The sequence below is a fragment of the Tetranychus urticae genome, chromosome 2, assembly GCF_039701765.1.
Source record: "Tetranychus urticae isolate SD_2017Ah chromosome 2, NJAU_TeUrti_SD_1.0, whole genome shotgun sequence".
NCBI classification, from domain to species: domain Eukaryota; kingdom Metazoa; phylum Arthropoda; class Arachnida; order Trombidiformes; family Tetranychidae; genus Tetranychus; species Tetranychus urticae.
Window position 1 is genome coordinate 5,455,812 of NC_142959.1, and position 27,404 is coordinate 5,483,215.

The following is a 27,404-nucleotide window of genomic DNA, read 5'->3' on the forward strand; positions in this document are numbered from 1 at the left end:
GTATCCATGTTTTGAAGTTTTGCTTGCTAATTGATAATCGTTTACTGGCAACCAACCAAACATTGAAAAATAAAAATATTGATGTTTCTTTTTTTGGTAAGGGTGTTAATAAATGATCCTGTAATGGTGATAATACACGAATGAACATTGGCTTGAGTTTTGATTGAAATCTCTCTGGATGAACAAAGTTCCCGAAAAATGTTGCATAATCCTTTGTAAGAATACCATAATTTTACTCCAAAATAATCATCCAAATTGATCAAATCAAAGCAACAGCACTCTCTGGTTTCCATTGTTTTGTCTCCTCTCCAACATTGTTAACCAATTCACAATTGAAAGTCTCTTTCTTTTTTACTTTTGTTCTCAGCACCTCGATTTTCAATACTTCCAGTAAGATTGGAAATGACGATTATCTTCCAATTACCTAACCAAAAAGGCTTAAACAGTTAACAAAAATGATAAATCGTTTGAATACGTTTGAGTAAAAAATGTCTCTCTTTTGGGTTGATGACGAATGACTCCATTGTGAAACAAAGGGAAAGAGAGGGAAAAGAGGCAGCTTGAAAAAAAAGCCAAACCAAAACGACTTTAATCCACATTTACAGAAACATTGTAACGAGAAAAAACGCCCAAACGAATTGTTTTTGGGTGAATTTATGCCAGTGCGAGATAGATTATTGTTGAATTTGTTTTCCTACAATAACACAGAAAAAAAAGAGTAAACTAATTAAATGAAACAAAACAATTACTTAAGCAAAACAATTGAACAATCTTAAACATTCACCATTGTATTAATTAACTTTCTTATGTGTAGATGGCGTAAACTGTTTTTAAATGAAATGAATGATTTCAATTGATTCAAGAATGAAATTAATTTAATAACTGATTAAGACTAACATTCAGAAGCAACTTGAATTTTCAATTTGCCCAGCTATAGCAAAAGTAGTCTTAAAAACAAAATTGCAATGTAGCTTAATCATGTTAACAGTCAAGTGTTTGGGAAAATTATTTGCTAACAAAATATTTATACATTTGTAAATTAAAAGCATTTTCATTTGGAGGTTCAACTTTCATTACAACTTTAATTGTAATCACAATTACAATCGATGTAAGGCCAACAAGTGATTGGTGTTGATGCATCAAAGCTTTAAGTTAATCAAATCCAGTTTAAGCTCCAAATTTTGACCCGAATCAGCTTTCCAATTTGGATCTCAAATGGTTCTCAATGTGGAGCCGGAACGATTTCAGTGAAATTTATATTTTGATCTTGACGCTTGAAAAATGACCTTTTCAAATGAGCTCGAACCTGAAAGTGAATAAGAAGTTGATTGAGATTGTTAATTATGGATTGTTTTTGTTTGGGTTTTGTAATTAATTTCATCATGTTTTAATAATGAAATAGATTGATGATTATAATTTGAATTGACTGGTTGAGATTTTATCATAAACTGAAATGAAATTATCTTTTACTTTTACAATGTTTCTAATTTAAAGGCATCGGTTTAATAAATTGCTTGTAAATTGAAAAAGGTTTACTTATTTAACTTAATAAATCAAGTTAACAGATTAACAGTAAAACAATTTCTGGTAAAATTAACTATTAATTTAGAGACTTACTTCGTTATTCAAGAAACAATAGAGGATTGAAACAATTGATCCTTGTAAGCCATCCAAAGTGATTGAAGCATAATGATAAAGTTCAGAAAGCCAGCAAACTCTGGAAGAGGAAAAGAAAAGTAAAATCAAAGTTGAACACAATTACAATTTGTATTAACGAAAAGCATCCTCAAGAGAATTTCCAGTGATATTTATCATGATAATACCTATTTCAGGTATCAAATGTTCAATCAATGCAACTCGCAACTGTTTCAACTTTTACACGCTTTTACCTTCCAGGTAAATTTTGGTGAAAAGTTTACAACAAGATGGATTTCATTTCATTCAATATTTTATACTTTAGATTACATGAAACAACAAAATAATTGTTAGCTTAAAGCCTTTTTGGTTAATTGCTATTGAAATTTGACTATTTTAATCAATTTTCCAGGTTAACTTTACGATTTTTCATTTGCCTTTAGATTTTCGATAGGATTTTAAGATCGATTTTTCCATTAAAAATTTAATCAACTCTGAAAAGTTTCAATCTCTTTAACTGGGCTTTCAAGCTAAAAGATAATTTTGTAGATTCGTTGATACTTTTTTGTGTTGAAATGCCAAGGAAAGTGTTTTTCGCATTCTTGGTATAATGGTGTAAAAATCGATGTCAGTATAAATCGGAAATCGGACATCGCTACAGTCTAGTTACATTGACACAAGGCATTAAGATTTTTAAGTCAGTGTCCAAATTAGAGTATCTTTTTAAGTTTAAAATCAATAATTGAACTAAAAGCATCGAGAATGGCTCAAAAGATAAAGATATTTTGCTGGACATTTTGTTTGCCCAGTAATGGTTTACCAATTTAATGGTTAGAAATGAGTTAACGAAAAGTACAAATGAACTGTCATTGTTAATGAATTAAAATTAACATGAGATTGGTTCAAATCGTGTGTCAAATTAACGCTCCTCTTTAACAAGTGTAAGTCTAGATTGCAATAACATTCCCTGTAACTTCCTATAGATTTTGAGCTTCTCCATTCATGAATGAAGGAATTGCAATACAATCATTCCACTTGGCTAAATAGTTCGCTGAACCAACCAGTTCGCTAAATAGGAGACAATGGCTTCAATAAACAAGAAATGTTACTTTTAACGCCTCTGTGCTAATAGGACCAACTTCAAAAAGCAAGCAATGGTTTCTTAATAGAAGCAAATGTTAGTGTTCTTTGAGTATTTTCAGTAAAAATGATGAAATTATTGAAAAGCAACGAAAAACATTTGCTTCTATTTTGTTATAATATTAGAAACCTTTGCTTGCTTTTGGAGTTGGTCCTATTAGCACAGAGATGTTAAAGAAACACTTCTTGCTTATTGAAGCCGTTTTTTCCTATTTAGAGAGCTGTAATACTCAAGCAATCATAAAGTTAGATGAAACTGTGATGAAAAAAGATAAATCAATCAGACGATGATGAGAGGGGAAAAATTGTGTTCAATCAGAATTGCTTGAAAAATTTAAATGTGAGGTTTATGTTAATAAACTAATGCCATCTATTATTTCATGCAATTAAACTGAAGAGTATTTATCAATAAAAATCAATTTGAATGTTTGCTGTTCAATAGTAAGTTAAAATGCTTGTGACTAGGTATCTAATGCTTATGTTGATTCATTGGTGAACAATAAGACTACAGATCTCTACTTTAAGCATAAATGACTTTTTTGGTTGACTATTGATTTACCCTGAAAATTTTCGCTGTTAATGAACTATAAACATTGCAATGAGTTTGAGTCTTTCTTACCCAGTGTCTGGACGGTAAACAATGAATAAATAATGAAGTCCATAGAGAGGAAGCAAAAGACTTGCTGCCCTCAGAGAGACCAGGAAACTGGCTCGAGTTATTGGAGCCTTTTCAGGTGAGGTTGGCACTCGAAGAAGATTGCGACGGTGTTGGTGAGGTGAAGGTGTTGAGGCTAGTGAGGCTGGAGTAGCTGCTGCTTTGGCACAAATTTCACGTAAAACTGAGATGAGAAAAATGAAGTTTATCTGTTAACGAAAGAGAAAAAAATTGTTTAAAAAATGAATTCTGAGCATTAAAAATGAGCAAAAGCAGGTAAAGTCACAATGATGCAAACTTTCGAGTCACATCGATTTACAATTTTTAAATTCAATTTTCTGTAAAAATCGTTTCTTTTCAAGTGAAAAATAAGAAAACTTGTGAATCAAAAGCAGCCTTTAATGGAAGTTTTTACTCAATCCTTTGCAATTTACTAATAACCTAAATTGTTCGATATTGATTGTTGATTGTTTATCAATAGAAACTTGTCAATTGTTTTTCCTTCTCATTAATGATGTTGCTTTACTCTTCCATTGACTTGAAAACAAAAACAAAAACTTTGCAACAACAAAACAACTGACATAAGTTGTCGATGTTAGCCTGTTATTTAATTAATTTTTGTTTTTGATTAACTCTTTTCCATCATTAATGTTTCACTTGACGATTTATCAAATTTTTTGCCTTTTCTTCTTCTTCTTCTCGGATTACAATCTAATTGCATGTTGACTGAGAGATTGAACAAACTGAATAAATTGAACCAATAAATCAGAATTGACGGAATGATTGATGAAAGTAACGGAAACTTATTAAAATATCCAGTCAATTGTGCTATTTGTAAGATCAATCATATACTAAACCATGTAAAGTACAATTGGATTGATTAAAATGAATAATAATCGAAACTCAGTTCGAATTTGAAAAATCGCAGAATCGAAGTCAAAAAAAGCAAAATGAAAAGCTTTTCCCTTTCAATGAAAAGTAAAAGCAATTAATTTGAAGCCAAAGCTTGTTGACAATTGGTATTGATTAATGTGCAAAATGATGAACATCTATTGTCAACATTCAGGAATGTCATATTTCAATTGAATATAAGATGGAACCAAATTGGTATAAAAATGTAATAATAAGACTCATAATACTAATGAGTTTAGTGGCTTTTATTAGGTTTACATTAGTCTTGATTAAGTTGAAGGAAAACAATTAGTATTCGATGCTAAGAGTTGATCGCTTCAAGCAAACTGACAAACTCATGCAAATTGCCATTGGCAGTTCAACTGGTTGGCCAAGTTTGGGTGAAAATGTGAAAATGAATTTTCTCTTTGATTGAAAATTTAACTCACAAAATTGCAACAATCAACATTTTACTAGCAATTAACGCTAAATTAGGCTTGAAAACTGCTTCTGTTTTTGCAAGTTAAACAAAATAAACTCAAGTGTAAATTGAAGTTGAAGAAGTGGAATCATTAATCAAAAAATGATCCAAAAAACGGAAACTGGTTTTGACATTGAAAGCGAGTCTCGAGTAAATTTTAGTAACAAAAGAAAGTTGAAATTGATTCGAGAATTGGTTCCATTTGTAATTATTCAGAGAAATTATGAAAAGCCATTTTCCAACAAAAGATTTATCAGACTGAATTAAGTTGATCTACTTGTAAACTCGAGACTTTCAATGGAAACTCTGTAACTTTAGCTAATTATCTGAACAAGTTGAGGGATAAAATATTTGGAAAAACGGCTTTTCCATGAAATCAAATTATTTTCTTCTTCTTCTTTGAAAGCAATTTTCGGAAGCAATTTTTAAAAGTTCACAATTTGATGAAAATTTTCACAACAGTTTATTGATTTACCATCTTTGAACGTAACCTTTGTAAGAAATGGTCAAAATTTTATCATTTTCATTGTCAACTTGAAGTGAGTTTAATAAATTTTGAAAATATTATTTTGTCCACAGAAAAATGACTTTCTCATTGTGAGCCAACTTTCATGATAATGGTGATAATAGCTTTGGAAAGGTTTATTAGTTTGAAAAATTTGGACTTTTGATGAAATTTGAAATGGCATTCATTATGTTGTTCATGAACATTAATTTGAGAATAATGTTGAACAAATTTGAGATCAGAAAAGAAGGAGAAAAAGATTGGAAAAATTTTTCACCAAAAGATGCAAAAGAAGGAAAAATAATGTTCTTTTTGATTGATCATTTCAATTGGCTTACCACAAGAACTGAAAGGTTTGGACCATTTATGATCCATTCTTGCCAAGCATGTTTAGACGGAAGAAGCCAACAGGTATCACCTTGGATGGACAGTTGATTCTCAGGGATATTTATCACATTCCCTGGAGAGTCTGGAGTTGCTATTGTTTCTGAAGAGTAACTGGAAATGAAACGGACAATGATGTAGGAAGTGTTGGTCAGTAAAGGAACACCATAGGCAAGAGCGATTAGACTTTTCAGGTTTGGAGTTGTAAAGACTCGAGCCATTAATTGGTGCAAATAGAAAGCTTCGTTAAACATCCAAAAATAAGTTGTCGATCTGAAGTATTTGACCAAAACGGAAAGACATAAACAGTAAATGGTTGCTAGATGGGAATATGGATTATCGGTTGGTGGACTGGTCGATGTTTGTGGTGAAGTAAAGGGTGAAGAGGATGATGTTGGAAGGCTTTGACCCAATCCAGTTGACTGGTTTTCCTCTTCTTCGTAAATTGTCTCGGTTGATCCATTGATCATATCAAGAGTAAGTAAAGACATTAAGATTGAATATGACAACAGGGAAATCAATAGATGAACATGAATTTTAACTCGATTGGTTTGCGATAATTGTCTGTTAAATTGAACGGAAAAGAAACAATCAGTAAATAAATCAACGAATCCGTTCAACTGATCAAACTGAATATCATACATTGAAAGTGTCGAGATGTAACAATACAAAATCAATATGTTTATTGAAATGAACAAAAAAAGGAAACATTAAATTTCGAATTAATTATCCATTGAAAGATTGAGCTTGAGTGCAATCAAAGATCAACAATGGATTGATGTATTTAGCTGTAAATTACTTTTGGCTTATTCTTTAATTATTGTGTTACCATGTCATTTGCTGTATTATATTACGGATAAAAAAGTGTTGGACAGTCATTTAGTTGAAAGTTATTAATATTGACAGGCAAAGAGACATAAAAAGACGAGAAATGAGAAAAGTTTCATTTATTATAGCCATTATTATTGACCTTACATATTAGCATTATTATCATTTTAGTGCCAAATAAGTTCCATGTTCATTATTTTGTATCATTATGAGATTGTTAAACTTTTATCATTTGGTTCAGGAACATGTTTAAACAACGAGTCTATGAATCGTTAAATAAGCTGAAATGGTGACTTTTTCAGGTAAAAAAGTGTCATTATTTTGGATAATCAACGTTTGAAAGGAAAATATTTTTCTGAGCTTTTTTGAAGAAGATTGAAAATAGACTTGCAAAGTTGGGTAAAGAAGAGAGAAGTGAATTTACTGCAAGACTTTTTTCATGATTTTCAACTTGAACGTGTTTCTAGCATTGAACTGTTCAAGTCGAGTTTTTGTCTTTGAATACTTGCGATTTAAAGACTTATCAAGCTTTTAATGTCACTTTAATCGATAAATGATGAAGGAAAACAAATGACTTCAACTGGAGATTCTCATTGTCATTGAACATTGAATATCATGTTTGGTTGCAACATTTTTACTCTTTGCATCACTGAGGATAAAAATAACTCTTCAGTTCAATCATTTACTCTATTCATGTTTAATTTACAGAATTGACATTTGATCAACTTTTGTTTAATATCAACTAATGTTGTTGGGTGCAAGGGAAGAAGGGTTTTGGCTTTTGCAAGTAAATTTAGGAGGAAATAAATTTTCACTTGAAAAACTGCGACTAAACACATTATTTTTAGACTCTTTTTTTCCTATGATCGTCATCACAATGAGATTTATTACAAACTAAACACTTAACTAATTGTTAACTGAATTGCTTCTTCCCTTTTTTAAGACATGCAATTCTAATCATAGTCTGACTCGACTGATTATTTATCTTGGCTCAACAGTTGAATTGTTTAATTGCATGTGTTTCAAATGAAACTGAATGGTCAACTGTTCATTGAACGTGGACTGAGAAGGGAAAGAGTATAAAAACGATTGACTTTCAGTGAAGAGTCAATCAGATTGAATTAGTTGGCCAAAAGTGCAAAAGTAAGTTTTCCTTATTTGAGTTCAAAGATTGTTTCCAATTTGTTCAAGTTAACATCACCGGAATAAACCATTTAATTTTTGATTCAATTTCTGGTAAAAGTTCTGTTTCTTCGTGATTGAGTCAAGATAATGTTAAGAGCAACATTTATTGTCAACATTTTATTCCTGTTTTTCATTGTAACTTGTGAAGTTAGAAGCCAGGATAATAGTAAAACTCGGAATCAACGAAACTCGGCCAGTGATTATGCGAACACACTCAGAGGTAGTTGCCAGCAATATGGTCATTCCTGTCTTGGAGGTCATGGAAAAAGAAATTTCAATCCAACGGTAAACTTGGAGGAAACAGTGAAACCAGGATTGGATTCATTTGAACTGGATCAGAGTTGGCCAAGAGTATCAAAGTTGCCCAGAAAAAAGTCACTTCTAAGTCCATCAACATTTTACTTGATACCAGTCAATGTACCTGAAAATGGTCTCAACTCTAAGCTAATTTTTTCACCTTCACCATTCCAATCCATTCCAACTGATTCCTTAGAAGTGAATCAATAAAGCTTTTGCTTAAAACTGAAAACTGTTGCTGAAAGTGATTCAACAAAAACAGTTCATCATTCCATCCAATCCACAGTTTTCCTTTCCCTGACAATTGAGCTGAAATTAGTCTTTCTTAGATAACGATTCTAGTTCAGATGAAACAGAATAAAGTTTCAATTTTGAAAATATTGAACGGCTACAAAAGGTTTCGCTTAGCATAAGGTTTGAGATTTATTTAATTTAATTTAGATAATGGTTTTCAGTTTTGCTTTGTAACAATTTTTACGACCTTTAATAACAATAAAAATGTCCAAAATGTTTATTAATATGCGAAATATGATCTGCGGTCAGAGAGTGAAGTACATCTCAACTGGCAAAGGATAACTCATCTTGACTGTTATTATGCATAGTTGGTAAAGATGGATTTGCAAGTTCGTTAAAAAGAGATTCTGTTTTCCAATGGAAATTTTTCCCATGCAAAGATGTATAAAGTTATATCCATTATTATAAAATATAATCATTATAGTAGGTAATGAAATGCACAATTTTCATCTCATATTTCTCATTTCAATTATTTTCCTTTCATTATTACGTTGCCAAGTTGAACAAATTTATGGTTCAAGCTGATGTCAGGCAAAAACTCAATTTAAGGTTGGAAAAAGTCTGAATAATCAGTAAATTTCTGTGTAAACTAAAGACAAAAAAAAACATTTTACAGCAATAGTTGAGTAAATAATGTTTCATGGTAAAGATGATGTTGAGGAAAACCTTTGGTTTCACTTGATCAAACATGAGGTCAGTTCATTTTCACTTGAACAAGTGCAAAATTCATGGAAACCAGGAACGAAGGATTTCCCAAAAATCTAAATAAGAATATTCAGAATAATTGAATTTTAAAACTCTATTAAATTGTGAATTGTGATCAAAATGTGAAACCAAATATTAGTCTTAAAATAATGATTACAATGAAATGAACAAAACTTATATCGAATGAAAATTTCTTGCAAGATTGTTTCATTTCCATGAAGATTTGAAGATATAAAAGACTTGCAAGTTCTGCTAAAATGAACTAACATTTGACTGAGAAAAGGGTAAAAATAGAAATTTGTTTTTCTCCCAGTTTTGATCATTATAAGGCGATGTTGACCAAATGAAGATTTAATTTGATCAACTCAATTTGGATGGGATTAAAAGTTGCTCAAGTTGCAAGTCAACAATTGATTTACCTTGATAGGCTTAACAGTAAAACAGGTAAGTTTACAAGTGAACGTATAACATGATATTTCAAGAGTTCAATTGATCTTTCATGCAAAAACTTCTTACCTTCAACTTTTCAACCAATCAATAAAAGCTACTTTCACTTCTTCATGATAGCAAAGCATCAAATATCCAACCATTGAATATACAATCATCAGAATAAATCTGACAGTTGAAATCATCTCATCATCTGCATGTTAACCGAAAAGTCAACGAATCAACTTTTTTCCAGACTTTTAATAAAAAGACAAAAGTTGACTTGAAAAACAACGAAAAAGCAAAAACAAGCAAATTCCTATTTTTGCACATTTTAATAATGATGAGATGAAAATTGTCATCGGAAACGATGAGACTGTTTGTCAAAGTTGATTGATGCAATTTGCAAACATTTAGATTTATCTTGCCATGTTATCGATTCATAATGAATTAGCTGAACGAGCAACAGAAAAAAACACTCAAAATATTGGTACAAGTAAATTATCACTTCATAAATCAAGTTTTCGCCTTTCATGTATTATGTTGAGGGAAGGAAAAAATAGCAATATGAATGAGAATCACAAGAATAATATCAATGATAATAACATGGAATGAACAAGAGAAACAAGTTTTTATTATTTCTTTCATCTTCACATCCAACCATTATTACCATTATTTGGAGCAGCATAAGAGGGACTCAAGTCAAGTTTACCAAAAGATCATGTAACAGAAGAGGATGAAAAGCTCGTAAAGCGCGAACCTCTTCAAGGTACAAAAAATGTAACGTGAATCGACAATCATATGCACAACAATGTTACTGGTGACAAGTTCAACTGACATTTCATGATCAATTCAGTTCTAGTTATTAGAGGCAATTTTCTGATCTATAATTTACTCTCAAATTGATTCAAGTCTTGCCTTTCATTTTTTCAGCATTCAACTTCAAACTGAATAAAATTTGCAGACTTTAATAAATGATTTTTTTTCTCGTTCAGACAAAAATGAACTTCTCAAATAACTTTGTCAATTTAACTTGACGAGGTGCAAATATTTTAAAAAGCTTCATTTTATTCTGTGAACTATTCTGACCATGAAACTTTTACTTCCAAGTAACCTAATAGCTATTGAATGCCATTTAACTTCACCATTTTGCCTGCTTTATTCAAACGTTAATTTTATTTGCAAATGATAGGGTTTAGTCTGGTTAAGCATTTAATACTTGAAAAGTGTTCAATGTAAATAAAAGCCCAGATAATTGTGACATTTTTCAATGGATAATGAAAAATCATACAAGTTAAAGGGAAGCAAAATTCAATGAATAAATGATCATTTGATCGAGAAACGAGAAAATGAGAGTTGAACGATTTTGCCTTTTCCAATAAAATGTTTCGCTGTAAAAATGTTCAGTAAATGTAAGAAAATGACATTTTTCAAAAACTCATCAAATTCATAAATATTCAATTTCGAAGTTATTTCAACGAGAATTCTTAGACATGAAACTCGTATTATGTTGGAAACCACTTCATCTGAACCTTAAACGAAATCGAAGTCAATTTAATTCTAAAAGAATGAACTTCAGAAGATTAGCAATTTGCAAACTCTAATCGTTAGGATGGGCAGATTTTCGTGGAGAAATGTTCGAAACTTGATATTTCGTTGGAAGAATTTTTGGCTTGGAAATTGTTAATTTTTATTGAGAATGGTTCAGTTTAGTGAAGCTATCAAACTTTGAGATCTGATAAATTCTGACAGTCGATCAACATTTTTGCTTCTTCTTTTCATATCCCAAGCTTCATGTCTTGAAGCCTTGAAGCCTTTTGTATTGAGACTGTAAGGGCATTGTTGGGTTACAAAGAAGTTGAATGTTGAAGTGAAAAAAAAGGATGGAAAGGGAACCGAAAAAGCGGATAAAAAAGAGATGGAATGGATTGCAGGGAGGAAAAGATGATAATGAAGATGGAAGATGAAAAGAGAGGAATAAGAAGGAGTTTGATCAAGCACATTATCAATCTTGTTCCAGTGAATGCAACATGAAAGATAATTGAGAAAACAATTGGTTGGTAAAAATAATGATTGGTATAAGACGATGAGCCTTTCATTCATATTATCACCATTAATAGAAATGGGAAACACTGAAATGAACTTATTGATATTTCATGTTATTCACAAAGTACATGGCAGCATTTAATCATGTTAAGGAGTGAAAAGTCAATTCAATAAATGAATTTGATCAACAACCTTTAATTGAAAGTTGATTTTCAATGAAACTTGAAATCGTTTTATATTAATTTGAATATCATTTTTTGCAGAAACTCATGATAATCTCATCAATGAGTTTTGATTGTAATTTTGCTGTTATTCATCTGAAGCAGAAAAAAGTTGAATGCATTAATGAATCAACAAGTAATGTAATCACAACAGGTAAATATGAATGAGGAAAGGTCAAAAGTAAATTAATCCATCAAAGGAATGCGTCCATTCAAATGGATCCATTTCTGTATCATGTTTTGTTCGTAATGATGATAATCATGCAAATGAATATTGGAATGGAAAACTGAAATAGAATATTTTTATCTCTTTCAATATCATGATATCAGTTTGAAGAGTAACAAATTACTTACCGATAATATAAGAAAATATAAAGTGCAGGAATTATGAATGTGACGGAAGTCAGGTGAGTTACAATAAGGTAACGATTGCGTCTGATAAATATCTGTCGAGAGAAGAAAAGTTGAAATGGAAAATTAAAATTCGAAAAAAATGTTCAGAACAATCATGGAAATGATAGTTTTTTCATTGGTAAGACAAAAGTGGATAAAAGTAAATTTTTGTTCACAAAATGAATCTTCACAGGATCTCCAAGATTATCAACATTTTAATGAACATTTTCACGCAATTACAATTATTATTAATTTATCAAGATAAATCCCTGAAGCAACTGAACTTGTTAACCCTTTCAACACTTTTGTTGAAAAGACATTCTCAGCTTTGAATGACTGTTTATTGTTGTGTTGACCATGAAACAAGCATTAAACGGTTTGACACGAAATAACCTGAGGTAAAGAGGAATTGAATTGAATTAAGATTGAGACATCATGAAGAGTGAACAGCTTTATACTTTTCTCCTCGGTGAGTTGATTAAAGGGAAATCCTTTATTCACAGTGTTGGACCTCACAATAGCAGATTGAAGAGGAGAAGAGAAGGAAAATGAAAAAAAGAAAGAAAACAAAATAACAAAGTTTCAAAGTCTCCTGAGATTCTGATTTATTATTTCATTCCATGTATCCCTTTACTCTTAAACCTTTTCTTTCCCTATTAATTGTATTACCAGATTGTCAACAGTTTCCTGGATAATAAGTTTGTTCATTTTTCAGCCTTTTTTTCATTGTCAACTTTAACTGTTATTGTTGTTGTTTATCGTTAATAGTTGCCTCCACTATTCAATTGGAAATGTTATTGACGTTAGATAATACCAATTGACTTATCTGTGATTACCAGGGAGTAATAATAATGAGACTGGTTCAACGGCATCCAAGATACTTGTTAATATTATCATGAACTTTTTCCTCTTCATTTTTCCTTCTCTTGTAACTTTTCATCCTTCAACTTTCTCAGAAAAAAATGTTCTTATTGTTTAACATGAAGACGATTATGATTGGAATCAGTGTCATGTCGTTAATACTAATGATTGAGATTACATCAGGATGTTATCTTGAGTAAAAGGAAAAGCTTTTCAGTGAATAAGAATTTTTCATGATTTGGATTTTTGAAATACTTTTTAGTGAATATCATTTTCTTGGTGAAATGATTTTCGATAATTGTTTCATCAAATATCGTTTGACATGAAATGATTCAATTGAACCTTCTCATGACGAATCTTGTTTACTTTATCTTTTTCATGTTTATCAATTGATAATGTTACCTGAAGTTTTACCTTCTTTCTTGTGCTTTGTCAGTTTATCAAGACAATAAACACCAATCAAATAATAACTCAAGGTAAACAAGAAACTAATGAATCAAGATAAATCAAATATCGGTAAGGATGTAATTATTGAAAAGGTAAATGAACAAGACTTTAGTCGAGCTTGTTTGAAGAGAAATTTTATTTCAGACTTTTCATGTTGACTCCATGATTGGATGATCAAATTATTTGAAATGAGCGCATTTCCTTCATCAAAACATCTTGAAAAGTTGAAAGTTTGTTTACTTGATTAAACCAAACATTTCCGTGCAAACTTTGTAAAGTTATTTATACTTTTTTTGTAAAGGATTGATCAAGATGATGGGAATGATTCAGCTGAGCTTCAGAATTTTCTCTAATACTTTTCGATTGTGTTCAGAACCAATCGACTGTAAACTTATTAGCAGCGAAATGTAACTTTTTCAGTTTAGACGATTGATTTTGATACATTTCGAGACTTTTGTCAAATGTCTCGATGCAATTAACAATCATCTCGAGTTACATGATTAATGATTTAAAAATTTTACTGTAAGAAATGATTCGATTAGGTTGAACAAGATTCGAGTTTTAGTTGAGCTGGAAATTGGAACAACTTTGGAAATGTTTTAAACTTGGAATCGGTTTGACGCTAATGTACAAGTTTAACCAAGCATATTGATATTTTTGGTGTCGATTCTGGAAAACAAAGATTCCACTCATTTGCGGAATCTTCAGCTTCATTCATATCCATCATTTCATTTTTTATCATTCTTTCAATTTCTTCATTCCCTTTCCTGACAGTTGATATCTGGATCTACAGATTTAAAGATATTGTTGAAGTAAAAGGCAATAAATCATGAGAAGCATAAAAAAGTCTCAGCAAATCTGGGTTAAAAGTAAATTTGATGAATTATCATGCAACACGACCAGAGTATCCAGTCTATTGCAGGATAAAAAAACGTGAAGAATTATTTTTCATTCAGATAATTCTTTACAAGTGAAATTTGACCGATCTTTAAATGCAAAAATGTGATATCATGAGCAAACATCGGAACTCTTCTTCTTCTTCCATTGTAATTTGATAATGACTTTTGGTTGTCTGGGAAAAACAATTGAAGCATAACTTGCGAGTTCAACTTTTTATTGCTTATTGTAAAGGCTTCTATGGATCAATGTCAATGCAACAAAACAGGATCATGGCATTAGAGCATTGGGTGTAAAATTGAATGAAATTCAATTGTCAATCAACTTATCAAATGATCAACTCAATTTGACTCGCATTCAATGAGACAAAATTGAAACAATTTACATAAAGGTGACAGCATTTAGCATAAAAAAAGTCCATTTCTGGGTTAACCTGACCACTCTGGACCAAAGAGTTTTGTCTCGCTTGGACTAAACCAATATCATCATACAGTTTGAATATTAATTCAATATTTCAATCGTATTTTAAATTTTCCCAAAAAGCTTTTTTCTATTCAGTTATCTAGCTTCTTAGGAAAGGAAATAAAAAATATTCAATTTTCGGCGAAGTTAAAAAATTAAAATTACTTTTTTTAGCAAAAATTTACGATTTCTTGGATTTTTTTCGAGATCGAAGCTAAATTTCGATTTTCAAATTCCTCTTTGCGAAATCGAAATACCTTTCTTCTGTTGAATAACCGCAATAGTTATTGCGATTTCCAAGATTTCGTTGAATTTTCTTTTTCTTTATCAAGCATTTCGTCTTGAGGTCGTTCGGCTCATGTTGTTTCCAGATCGGATTAAACTCTTTGGCCTAGAAGCGGACTTATTTATATTTTAGCGAAATTTTGTTTGAATGTAAAGTTCAGTCAATTGAATAACATTGAAATGAAGAAAACTTCGCTTGAAGAAATTTCCCATTTTGATTTCTTTTATTTTCACTTGAAAAGTTTACAAATTTCCTCACCTAATCGACACATGATATCAGAATTGATACAATGCAGTCTTTGCTACTATCAATAGATTACCATGCAAAGTCCATCAAATTACCTTTGAAATTGGTTCAAAATTGAAATTTCAGAATATCATTGAACTACTTCGAGTTTCATCTTTACATTACAATCTACTCTTTGGTATGTTTGCATCTGTATAATGAATGTTTTTACATTTTCTCAATCAATTCCCAATTTACTCAACTATCTCAACAGAAACCTTGCAACATTGAAACTCATGAAAATTTTATTCTATTCCATGAATTCCATCAAAATTCATCAGGTACACACAATGTTGCCTTATTGTCCTTTACTCAACATAACATTTTGCCTGAAAATTGAATCTTGAAAATTGAGAAAATACGATTTTTAAATGAAAAGTAAAAGTCAACATTTGGTTATAAATAGCAAAGTTGCTATTTATGTTCAACTGTTTTCAACTTTCGCCAAACCTCAGCTGGAAACAGTACATTGTAATAAAAGTTGTGAAAACAAGTTTTGTTTGATTAAATTTTCACGCTAAATTGGTTTCTTCTTGAAATATAATTATAACATCAGACGTTAAACAACACATAAAAGAAAGTCTTGACTTTAAAACAAATTCTTGATCAATACATTAATTCAAGGCGATTATCAACATTATGTTACATCTAATTGAATACAAGGATTGAGAGCATATCACAATCAGGTCATCATCATCATCGCCATTATCAGCATCATTTTCAAAAGGATCTTTACTTTTGTCCAAATAGATGAAACACAAATTTGCTTTTCTTGTCCACACAAAATGTCCTGTCAAAAGAAGACCAAGATTAACTTTGCAAGTCAATATATCCAACAACATCATCAATGATCGCTTTTCATCGCTTTTTTACACTTTTTTCATCTTCCTCATCCTTTTCTCTTCCTTTTCATCTTTCCTCTTCATTCCATTTCTACCCTGTCAGCTGAATCCATCTTATCCATTAGATAATTTTGTTCATGATAACTTTCTTTTCCTCATCCCTTTCCAATAAATAATAAGGTATTTCAATTTGTTTAATTGCTTTTCTCCATTTTTCCTTCTTCAACAATTAACTTTGTCATGCTTACAATTTCCGTTTCTTTGATATTCTGTGACAATATTGATGAACCTCAAAGTTTATCAACTGATTGGTAAGATTTCAGTTGAAACCGATTAATAGAAGTCAATGTGAATGCAACAAATGCATGATAAGGTTTCATGAGATTCAATTGGATTCAAGTCATTCCTCAATATTGACCATTTCACACTTCAAAATACTAACCTTAGATTTTTGTTCAGAAAAAATGTCAACTTTTGTGTTTCCATTGAAATGAAAAGACAAAGGAAATTTCGTATTTTATTTGGAACTGAAAAATTGGAAGATTTTTAAGGTTGCATTCTCTGAATGCTTGGTACTGAAGGGTTAAGGTGAACATTTTTGGATCATTTTTTAAACAAAGTTCAATGTTTTATCATTTACCTTTTTCATGGATTGCTACTGAATCTTTCGAATCGAATCGATTCAAGTTTAAAGAGGTAAATACTTTTAACCTGGCAACCATGCAGAAGGATGAGAATCTAAAGTTTTGTTTTATTACAAAAAAAAGGTAATTTACGGTAAGGTCTGTTTAGTCTCGAATAGGCCTGTGAAGTTTGAGGACAAATAAAGCTATCACTTGAAAATAATGAGATAACAATTGAAGATAATGAAACATTGATGTGACATTGGGAAGTGAGTACAAAAAAGGTTACAATAATGAGTTAAAGATCAGTTGTGGCAACAAGAATGGCCTTTCATGTCCTCAAGGCAGTGGACAGAAATGACCTTATAGCTTGAAATGAAATGAAATGGTTATGATAAAGGAACAAAAATATATCATTATTATTGAATTGGATTCTCATCATTCACCTTTTATTTGCTTTACTTGGTCTAATAATTTTGAAATTGCATGAAAAAGTATATTACATTTTCATGGATTTCATTTCATGCTCTTTTTTTCACCAAGAAAATGACAAGAATTTTCAAAGAAAAATGATCAAAGAATCATTTTGATCGTTAACTGCTTGGCAACCGTGAGAATTAGATGGTTAAATTAGGCGAAATTCATGGAAAAGGCAAGAACTTTTTCCATCAATATTTTGGTTGATCACGAATTTACGATATGAGAATTGAAAAATCATTTGATAAGTTGATTGATAAACATAATGGTTTTGATTGACCAAATGTTTGGTCATTTTGAGGTTAAACTTTATTCTGACAGGATTTAAGTGATCTCCCAGTGCAAATTAATTTCCCTTTGAGGTTGATGGAAAATTGAAATTTCATGAGAACAGCATCTGGCTAAATGTTAATTACAAGGCAATTAAAAGTTGGCATTCACAGTTTTGCTGTGCAAAAAAGGTCAACTCTAATGGTTTAATTATTAGGTGTAAAAAGGATGACAATTGTTTCTCCATTAAAATGATGAATTTTTCAATAAACAGTTTTCAACTTGAATGAATATTATAATTGTGTTTGTCAAAAGATATGATTGCATGTTTAATGGTTAAACAAATGGTGAACAAATTGAAGCTTCAATGTTCATCTATTTATAAACCATTTCATTGCTTTTTAACTAACGATATTGTAAGATATGTTATTCATGTAAAAGTAGCAAGAATCATTCATTCATTGAAAAATTTCATTTCAATTATATTCTGCTCTAAGAAATTAAAGAATATCAATTGATTTGAATGAAGCAATGGACATGTTTATCATTGAAATTCATGAAATGAATCAGCAAGAATTTCAATATTTGAATGTTAGTGTCAAAGATTTGAAATGCAAACAAACCTAAAGACTAACAAAATGTTATCCAAAAAATGGTTATTGTTTAGTCAGTTTCATGAGTAAAAAGATATCAATATCTTGATATAAAGATGGTCAGTTGAAGGAATGTTCAGAGCAAGAAATGTTCTGATTGTGATTCGAGTAATAATGATAAAAGCTTGTCTTTTTTTAACATGTAAACTGGATGGAAATGATTGTTATTGGAAAAAGAAACTCAAAATTCAATAAATAAATATTTGTCAATAGAGAAAAGAAGATTTTTGTTTTGAAAAAAAAATTTTTCTCCAAATTTTTTCAAATGTCAACATGTTTTGCTCTGACCATTTCAATCATTTCCAAGTTATGCTAATAAACTTGGAAATGGCCATTTTGACCATTTGGTGAGGAAATTGGTGATGAAGAAAAAGGGTTTTTAATTAAAAGGTTGAAGTTGGAGAAAAATGGGAAATGATAAAATCAGGAATGAAAATGGGAATTAATAAACTTACATCTTCTCTAGCACAATTGGTATAATTGGTCCATTCACTTGCGCCCAATTTGAACCAACTTCCGTTTGAATTGCAAACCTTTGAAGCTGAACCTGGATAATAAGGTAATTGAGAGATTGTCAGGATGAAATCAACGGAAATGACCAAGATAAAGGTTAATTTGATATGATGAAAGAGGAAAGGCAGTTCAATATGCATGAAAAGTTGAGTAACTTTTTTTTGAGTAACTCTGTTCTGACTAATAACATTTGACAATGATTTGACAGGTAACTTGTCAGGTTAAAGAAATCAACATTTCGCTCGTCTTTTCCTTCGTTTAGATAATTGCAATCTACTGATTGACCTTTGTAAAGTTTACTGCTGATATTGTAAACTAAAATTGAGATAAAATTGTGTTAACTTTGCAAAATCAAATGTTAATGTGAATATACATTTACTCATAGTAAATCACTCCCTGAGGCTTGTCTCAGATTTTATCCGCATTCTTCCAGTTTCATGTTCAGTTTTCTGCTTTTGACTTTTTTCATTCTTCTTTTGTCTGATCATTTAAAATTTAATCTTAAAAATTCTGTCCAAAATTTCGACGATGGAAGAGTAAAAAATGAGTTTGAGGGATCAGCTTTTGTTGAATAGATTTGGGTTTTTCAAGTCAACCCAAAATATTTTCATGTCTTTGTTGGTGTGCTTTTGTCTTACCTCTACATGGAGGCACCCAAAGGCCCATCCAGTAGATGTGATCTGGACACTCTGTTTCCACAACTGTTCCTGCTTGTACTTCCTCTGGCCAACAAGACCAACCATCCCATGTAACTGGGCATGAAGGTTGATAGGCAATTTCACTCTCATACTGGTTCAATCGTTTATCATGGCGTAAGTACTTGAGACAACAGTCGACTGCTTGTTCACAACAATCTTGCCATTTTTGAAACATTGGAGGCAACAAAAAGGTTGAACCGAGATGATTTGTATCATTGGCCAAAACTGTGGCATTTTGTTTAATATCATACAAAATACCATGAGTTATGTACCTGGAAATATAGATGAAAATTGAGTCAAATAACGAGCTAAGATTTGAATAAAAGTCAAAACTCTATTAGTGAGTCTTTTTTAGGATTATTATTGTTACGTGAATTTGTTTTTCATTGTTTGGAGTGAGAAAGTTTACTCCAAAAAATAAAACATATTTTAATGGGCCAAACCAATGTTTATTAACGACTAACAACTAAACCAGAACAAGATTTACACGTAACTTAAATTGTTTTGTTTTCTCAACATTTTTGTAAATCATTAGCTGTTATTGTGGTTCAATAAGCTTCTGTTGGATATTAGTTTTTGTTCAAGTCAACCCTTTAACCAGACAAAAAAGAGCTTTCAAAATGGGTTCAATAATGGGTTAAATTAATGGGTAAAGTTTGAAAATGAAAAATTCTAAGCTCATTGAGTTGTTAGATGATAAAGTTATCAAGTTTATCTAATAGTTATTAGAGTTTTACGATTCTCACGATGATTATTGCTATTGACACTGGGTTTGAGAGGAAAATGAGATTCTCATGGAAATATTGAACACTTATTTATAACCAGAAAATATGCAATTTAAGCTGTTGCTTTGTAAGCTTTAGTTTCATTATTTTGGGTTGAATTTTATTTTGCTCATTGAAAGGAAACTTGAAGGATAAACTGATGGCATTAAGTTGACAATTGGTTGAGTTCATTTTAATTATAAATGGACTTTCAGATGACCCAATTGAAAGTTGACCAGAAATTATGATGTTAAGTGTAGATGATTGTGTAGGTTTGCCTCAGTTTTTAATCGTTTTCAGGATTAAATGTATTGCAACTAAAGCTATTAACTTTGGTTCTGTTCCAATGAGTCTTTGTGTTTTTTTTTTCATCTTCTCACCAATCCTCATGAAGATGAAGAGTTTTGTTACACAGAGTCAATACTTGATAATCAATGGTCAATCGTAAAGTCAATTTGGATTTTGGTTACATTCTGATGAACAGTTGAAGATAATGACGGATGAATGAAAAACAAATAAAGATGTTCATCAGTATTGTTTGCAAAGGTAAAGGTTGTGAATCTCATTGAATACTGAATGGTCTAATTAGATGTGGACTGATCCATATGTTGAATGATTAGTTGAGGTTATAATTGAAATTTTTGATGCCATTAATTTTGATGAAAAAATGTTTAAAGTTTAAAATAAATCAAACAATGTTTATCTAGCTCATTTGGCATGCAATTAATCAAATTTCATGGTTAATAATTTAGATGATTTCTGATGAATCGTGAACTGTTTAAATTGGAAAGGTAGACTTACTTAAGTTTATATGAAAAGGCCCAGGCAGGCATGTAATTATAACAACGAGCACAAGTGTCCAACTTGTAAAGCTCCAAAGGTAAGTAGGAACCAATTTCGGTTCGGCAGTAAATGTTTTCCTTCATTTCTGAATTGCCACTTTTAACTTGAATCTGAGGGAAAGGAGTGAAAAGATGTTTCAATTTTAGAGGCAGAAAAATAATTTATCGTGTGTTAGCTGATTGTTGGGTAATTAATCAGCAATGAGAAAACAGTTTACATGATAATCTGTCAATTGGTGTTGTAAAAAGGTAGACACTAATCTCAAAGGAAACAGTCCATGTTAAATAAGCTTTCAACTTATGTGTCACATTCAAAATGGAGAAGCAATGTTCACAGTTTTTTGTTCGGACTTTTTTCTTCTTCTCTATTTTTAATTAAATGCATTCTGTAAATAGACTTCAGGTGAAAATTACATACCAGAAGCATGGGTATAATCGTGGTTAAAATAATGGTGAAAGAGTTATCCGTTGACTTGTATCGGACCATAATTTATAAAACTTAACAGGGGAAGATATTTGGTAAAGTTAAAGTTGAATTGATAATAATGATCCAATGGGTAAAAGGTGTTGAATAGTTGATAAGTTGATGACAAACAAGGTGAAGATGATTTGGTTTATTTGATATTTGATAAAGATGGTGATAGAGATGATTTGGAAGATACAAAGGAAGAACAAATTGTAAACTTAAATAACTAGAATGGTGTTGATTGGTTCAACAGGATAACAAAAAGGCCATTTACACTTTAACGCCTTGAATCAAGTAACTGTGATGTGACCATTGTTTTTTGGTCATGTTAAGGTCATCCTGGATTAACAGTTGATGTACAAAAAAAACACTAGAAAAAGATTGTTGATAATATTAATCAAGCCACAATTGTCGCAAAAAGAGACAAAAAATAAACTTCAACAAAAAGATGAAACAAAAAGCAAATATCTAACCTTGTTAGTCATTTCAGTTATGTTCTTGCATGAAGTTAACTCGAACTATCAGTGAATATCAGTTTGGAGAAATTTCGCTAGATGGAGTTGTGTTCGGTCGCTTCTGCGTAAAAACCTTCAACCCTAAAAGCTCAAAAGTTGACTCATTTGCTTTTTTCAACAAGAGTTACTAATGTTTTCTAAATCATAATTTTCTTTGTAATTCATAATCAATTATTTATTATTATTATTTTTTATTATTTATTTCTTTTTTAATTGACTTAATGTAAGTTCAAAGTCTCAAATGAAATTACCGGTGCGATTTTGTCTTTATTAAAATGCCTCGAAATATTGATGATCAATCCAAATCATTTGTTTCACTTAACTCACCAAGAAGAGTTCATGGTAGTCTTGTGGAAACATCTCCTTCTATGGTTACACGGAGTCACTGTTCAGGGGAATGCCGTAAGTAGTTTCAATTGTTTTCGATTACCTTCATGTGTTCATAGATATTTTTATTTCCTAAATGTGTAAATGAATTTCCTGAAACTAAAATTGACTTGTTTGTTTCCTTGTTCTTTTCCTCCTTTTTTTGACAGCCAGCAATGCATTAGCTGGATCTGGTAAGAGGCGGACCCGCGCAACTGGATCGGTTAATCTTCATGAGCATCTTCACCATCATGACCATGACCATCATCATCACCATCACCACAAAGATTCATTTTTGGTTGATCCTAAGCTTAGCTTGGCTGAAATCTCTGAGGATGAGATTGAACAGCGAGTGTTCAAAAGATCAGCTGACGATGATAGTTCGGATGAAGAGATTACCTTGATCAGACGAACAACAAATAAAATCATGACTACCATTGAGAATTCTAGTCGTAAAATGAATTCTGTTCATTCTAGTTGCTCCAAATATGCCTTTCTTACAATTTTCCTGCCAATCTTAGTTTTCCTTTTCTCATGGTACTATTATGATTACTCCCCGAGAGTTTTCCCCTATCAACAACAATCATCTCAAGGCGCTCTTCTACCAGTATCTTCAGCGTCACCATCACATGGTCAGCCAATACCTTTTTCATCGGGCCAATCATCATTTAATAGTCAATCATTTTGCAATTCAACTGCATCTTGTCCATCTTCGGAAGAAATTGCCATCTTAAATAAACGTTTAGACAGACTGGAACAACTAGTCTTTAAATTGACTGAGGAAATTACAAACAGCACCAAGTATATCAATACAATCGACGAAAAGGTTCAGAAGCTTGGTGTTGATAATCGTAAAAGTTTTGATTCTGTGGAAGAAAAATTTGTTAAAGTTTCTCAAAAAATTCAAGAAGCAGTTGAAGTAAACAAACAAATCACTAAAAATAAAGAAACAGCTTCTGTAGAAGAAATCGAAGGAATGATCAAACAAGCCATATATTTATACGATTCTGATAAAACAGGAAAAGCCGATTATGCGTTGGAATCTTCAGGTAGGATTAAAAAATGCAAAATATTTTGTTTCTATTGTTGCTTAAATCTTTTTCATTTATTTTCAAGGTGGATCCATTGTGACATCAAGATGCTCTGAGACTTACGATCCATACGGAATTAAATACAGTGTTTGGGGAATTCCTATTTGGTATACATCCAATTCCCCAAGAACAGTGATTCAAGCTTCCATGATTCCTGGTGAATGTTGGGCTTTTCCAGGCTCAATGGGCAATGTAACCATTAAATTGTCAGCTCGAATTATTCCAACCGAATTCTCTTATGAACATATCAACAAAGAAATTTCTCGAGATGGAAACATTAAATCAGCACCAAAAGTTTTGCAAATTCGCGGATTGAAGGACGAAAATGATCATGAAGGAGTTTTACTCGGAAATTATGTTTATCTCGACAATGATAATCCTCTTCAACACTTTGAAGTTCAAGTCAACAAAGGTCGTCCATTCAATTACATCACCTTTATAATCCTTAATAATCATGGTCATCCAGATTATACCTGCCTGTACCGGTTCCGTGTTCATGGACGCAAAGTATAATATCATGATATGAAAAAAAGCACCTATGCAATCACGATTTTTTTTCTTCAAGAAGTGCTCAAAATTAACTTGAAAGAAATTCTAATTTCTTAGATATCATCATGTTCAATGAAGCTCTCTTTTTCATACGCACTTATCTCACCCTTTTGAGGCACTGTCATATATTTTCAAAATTTATTACTATTATTATTATTATTAAATGTTTATACGAAAACTATTTTCTAACCAGAATAACAGTCACCAAAACAATAATGTAAAAAACCTCTATTTCTTATCAAATTTATTTCTATTGTTTAATTCATCAGCAGACTATCATCAAAAACATCTGATATTAATTGGCATCCTGGTTTGTCAGAAAAATTGATAAAAACGTTTTATTTCTGGATTGAAACGGGAACAAATTTGTTATCAAACCTCGAACGTGTCTCACAAATTGTTGAAATCAACTCTTAATATGATTCAATCCAATCGCAAATTTCGAGATTATTTATATTTATAATAAATACAACAATAAATACTTATTTGCACAGCTTTTTTATTAACAATCGGTCATTTGAAACAACTAATGATTGGTGAAATTAATGACCAAGAAAATTAAAGAAAATAAAGGATTCGCAATTTTTTTATATGAATAACTTGAAGTTGCTCTTTTCGCTTAGGTTAACAAAAGATAAAGCACTTAACTCATTGGTTATCAATCATTCATTAATGTTTGTTCTCGACCCAAGTGAAATGAAATAAAAATTAGTGATACAAGGAATTAATCAGACAGTTAATGAATGATTAAAATTCCTAAAATGTATGCTTGAAATGGTTTAACATTGCATAAATGTACATTTAATCAGGGAAATCTTTGCAAGGAAAAATATTTGAAGGCAAAAAGAAGTCAATTTGATCGGATAAAAAAATCATATACGTGTATGGAAGGTTACTTGAATTGTTTTGGTTGTTTCACATTTTCAACTATTATAACATAATTAAGATTAAACTTCGAATGTTGACTTTTAAGATGAATGATTAAAAAATATGAATATATAAATCAATAGAAGTTAAACATTGAAACCCGATGAAATCGAACAAAGATCTCACTGATGTGTACACGTATAATATATACATGTAGTATATAAATCTTAATCTGATTTTTTTATCGTTTAAGAAACATAACACATGATCAGAAGTCAGGGAAAAGAAAATAGGAAATGGATCGATCGGGCAATACAAAGAAATAATAATAATGAATGGACGATCATTGGTTCAATCATTCAATAGGAACTTCAAACAGTTCGGAGACTTTTTTAATGGTTTCTTCAGGACTAGTTACCTTAAAACCTATTGTTCGCCTGTCCATAAATATTTCATGATCATTTCCACCTTCATCTGTTTTGTCTCCAAAAAAATAAATCTTGTCAAACGATTTGGCTGGTAGGAAACGAAGACAATAGGTTTTATCCCAGCCAACTGGGTAAGCGTCAATAGATATTTGTCCACCAATTGCAAATGAAAGACCAAAGTCTCCAGAGAACTCGGACCTTAGGGCTTCAATAAAAGTTTCCCGGATTTTATGGATCTGATCATATTCTGCAAATTCCTCTCTTTCTGCTTGAGAGCAACTACGACCAACAGGACAGATATTAATTAAACCATTACGAAATTCAATAAATGTACCTCGTTTTTTGGGTAATTTAAGGTCGCTCATGTATTTCAAGGCAAAGTTGATGAACATTTGCAATTTTAGCTCTCCGAGTAAACTGATTATACTTTCTGTGTGAATTAGTTTACCATCTTTGTAGGCCACCAAACCATTTTCAGCGAAAAAATAGTCATACTTGGCAATAACATCTTCGCTTTTATTTGTTCCAGACTTGTATCCCAATTGTTCTGTTGAGAGACAATATAGTAAGAAGGAGAATAAAAATGTAAACAGAGAGTAACATCATGGTACTTTGAAATTTTTAGAAATATCAAACATTAATTTAGTTAGTTTACCTAAAATCTTGCCTAAATCTGATCCTCCAACAAGGCCAACCGCAACTTTAGTCCGAAGTCTCTGCAGAAAAGCATCAACTTTAGGATCAATAGGTAATCTTGGCGGTGTAATTGTTCCGTCAACATCGAATAAACACACGATTCGTTCATTTTTAGTCATTTGGTGAATCCTTGGAAGGTTCCTCGAAGGAAAAGGAACGTAACAATCACAGAAAAATAAAAAGAAAAGATCACAATCAAATCAAAAAACAATTAACAGCTTGAGAGCTTAAAGAGATTAAAATTTCATGTGTACAACTTTCTGAATCTTCAGTATCTAACATAGCGCCATCTTGCGTAAACTACAATTTTTTCCATGTTTACCGAATTGAGCCGCATATTGACTTCTTATGGGTTCAAGTTATTTTAGTCTGTTATCTAGACTTTTCAATTTAAAACCACCATGGACAAATTATTCACCTCTAGCTTCATATTTATCTATACCAGCACGATGCCATTCTGGTCAAAAAGAATCGTAAGTTTTTCTTTCTCTTCTCTCAATTTCTTCTGTACAAATCGTAACAGCTGATCCTATTGCTTATCTTTTAACTCTATTTGACCTTTTTTTCATTGATATTCTCAAAATTTCATAGGGTTCATGTTACTTATATAACCAAAGAAGGAGAAAAGATTGTCGTCGAGGGAAAAGTTGGTGACAATGTAATGTATTTAGCCCATTCAAATGGTATCCCTATCGAAGGAGCATGTGAAGCTTCATTAGCATGTTGTACTTGTCATGTTTATGTTAATGCCGATTATTTTGATAAATTACCCACTCCAGATGAAAGGTAAGCCGTTTATTGATTAACAACACCTCTAATTTCACCTATTGATTGGTTTCTTGATTTTCTTTATGGTTAGGGAAGAAGATATGTTGGATATGGCACCTTTTTTGAAACCCAATTCTCGCCTCAGCTGCCAAATCCTGTTAACGAATGAATTGGATGGCATTGAAGTGAAGCTACCTCCAGCTACCAGAAACTTTTATGTAGATGGTAAAAAACCAACTCCACACTAGTTGAAGAATCACCGGGAAAACGTTAAATTAGTTGAATTTATCATTATGCCTTAAAAACTTGTTATACCAGTGAGTTAATTTTATACAAGTGGTTACACCGCCAAAGAAAGTCACCATGGATTGTGCGATAATCATTTCTTATTTCTATTAAACCATGTTACAAACTGTGTTCCCAAGTACTACACTCCAAGTGTCCTGTTTCATATTCCTAAACCATTAGTCAAAATTTAACATTCTTCGAGCTGATACGCCGATATGCATGTTAATTAAACGATTTTCGATGGGATCATCGTGAAACTATCAATAGTCTACTGTATTGTTGTAAACAACATCATGTAAAATATTAATGTTCAAAGTTAACAATGAATTAGCTAAAGAGCTAAACAAGAAAGCTTTCAAAAAGC

General features: G+C 31.3%; 4 protein-coding genes across 4 annotated transcripts; 2 read left to right on the plus strand and 2 right to left on the minus strand.

Moving 5' to 3' along the window:
• Nucleotides 1-857: 857 nt before the first annotated feature.
• Nucleotides 858-21,998, minus strand: LOC107366426 (calcitonin gene-related peptide type 1 receptor). Its single transcript, XM_015934022.3, has 9 exons — nucleotides 21,425-21,998; nucleotides 20,966-21,117; nucleotides 19,341-19,672; nucleotides 18,645-18,736; nucleotides 12,048-12,139; nucleotides 5,646-6,255; nucleotides 3,395-3,639; nucleotides 1,618-1,717; nucleotides 858-1,306 (listed from the first exon to the last, which is right to left on the minus strand). The coding sequence occupies exons 1-9, from the start codon at nucleotides 21,491-21,493 to the stop codon at nucleotides 1,223-1,225; spliced, it is 1,776 nt and encodes a 591-aa protein (XP_015789508.2). The 5' UTR covers nucleotides 21,494-21,998; the 3' UTR covers nucleotides 858-1,222.
• Nucleotides 21,999-22,098: 100 nt separating this feature from the next.
• Nucleotides 22,099-24,478, plus strand: LOC107366427 (sun domain-containing protein 1). Its single transcript, XM_015934023.3, has 3 exons — nucleotides 22,099-22,389; nucleotides 22,524-23,402; nucleotides 23,470-24,478. The coding sequence occupies exons 1-3, from the start codon at nucleotides 22,263-22,265 to the stop codon at nucleotides 23,955-23,957; spliced, it is 1,494 nt and encodes a 497-aa protein (XP_015789509.1). The 5' UTR covers nucleotides 22,099-22,262; the 3' UTR covers nucleotides 23,958-24,478.
• Pmm2 (phosphomannomutase) lies at nucleotides 24,473-26,212 on the minus strand. The gene is made up of 2 exons (XM_015934029.3): nucleotides 25,944-26,212; nucleotides 24,473-25,835 (listed from the first exon to the last, which is right to left on the minus strand). Exons 1-2 carry the CDS (start codon nucleotides 26,101-26,103, stop codon nucleotides 25,216-25,218), a joined length of 780 nt encoding a protein of 259 aa, XP_015789515.1. The 5' UTR covers nucleotides 26,104-26,212; the 3' UTR covers nucleotides 24,473-25,215.
• Nucleotides 26,213-26,298: 86 nt separating this feature from the next.
• On the plus strand, nucleotides 26,299-27,182 carry Fdx1 (Adrenodoxin-like protein 1, mitochondrial Ferredoxin 1). The gene is made up of 3 exons (XM_015934030.3): nucleotides 26,299-26,457; nucleotides 26,576-26,770; nucleotides 26,844-27,182. The coding sequence occupies exons 1-3, from the start codon at nucleotides 26,333-26,335 to the stop codon at nucleotides 26,998-27,000; spliced, it is 477 nt and encodes a 158-aa protein (XP_015789516.2). The 5' UTR covers nucleotides 26,299-26,332; the 3' UTR covers nucleotides 27,001-27,182.
• The last annotated feature ends 222 nt before the right edge of the window (nucleotides 27,183-27,404 follow it).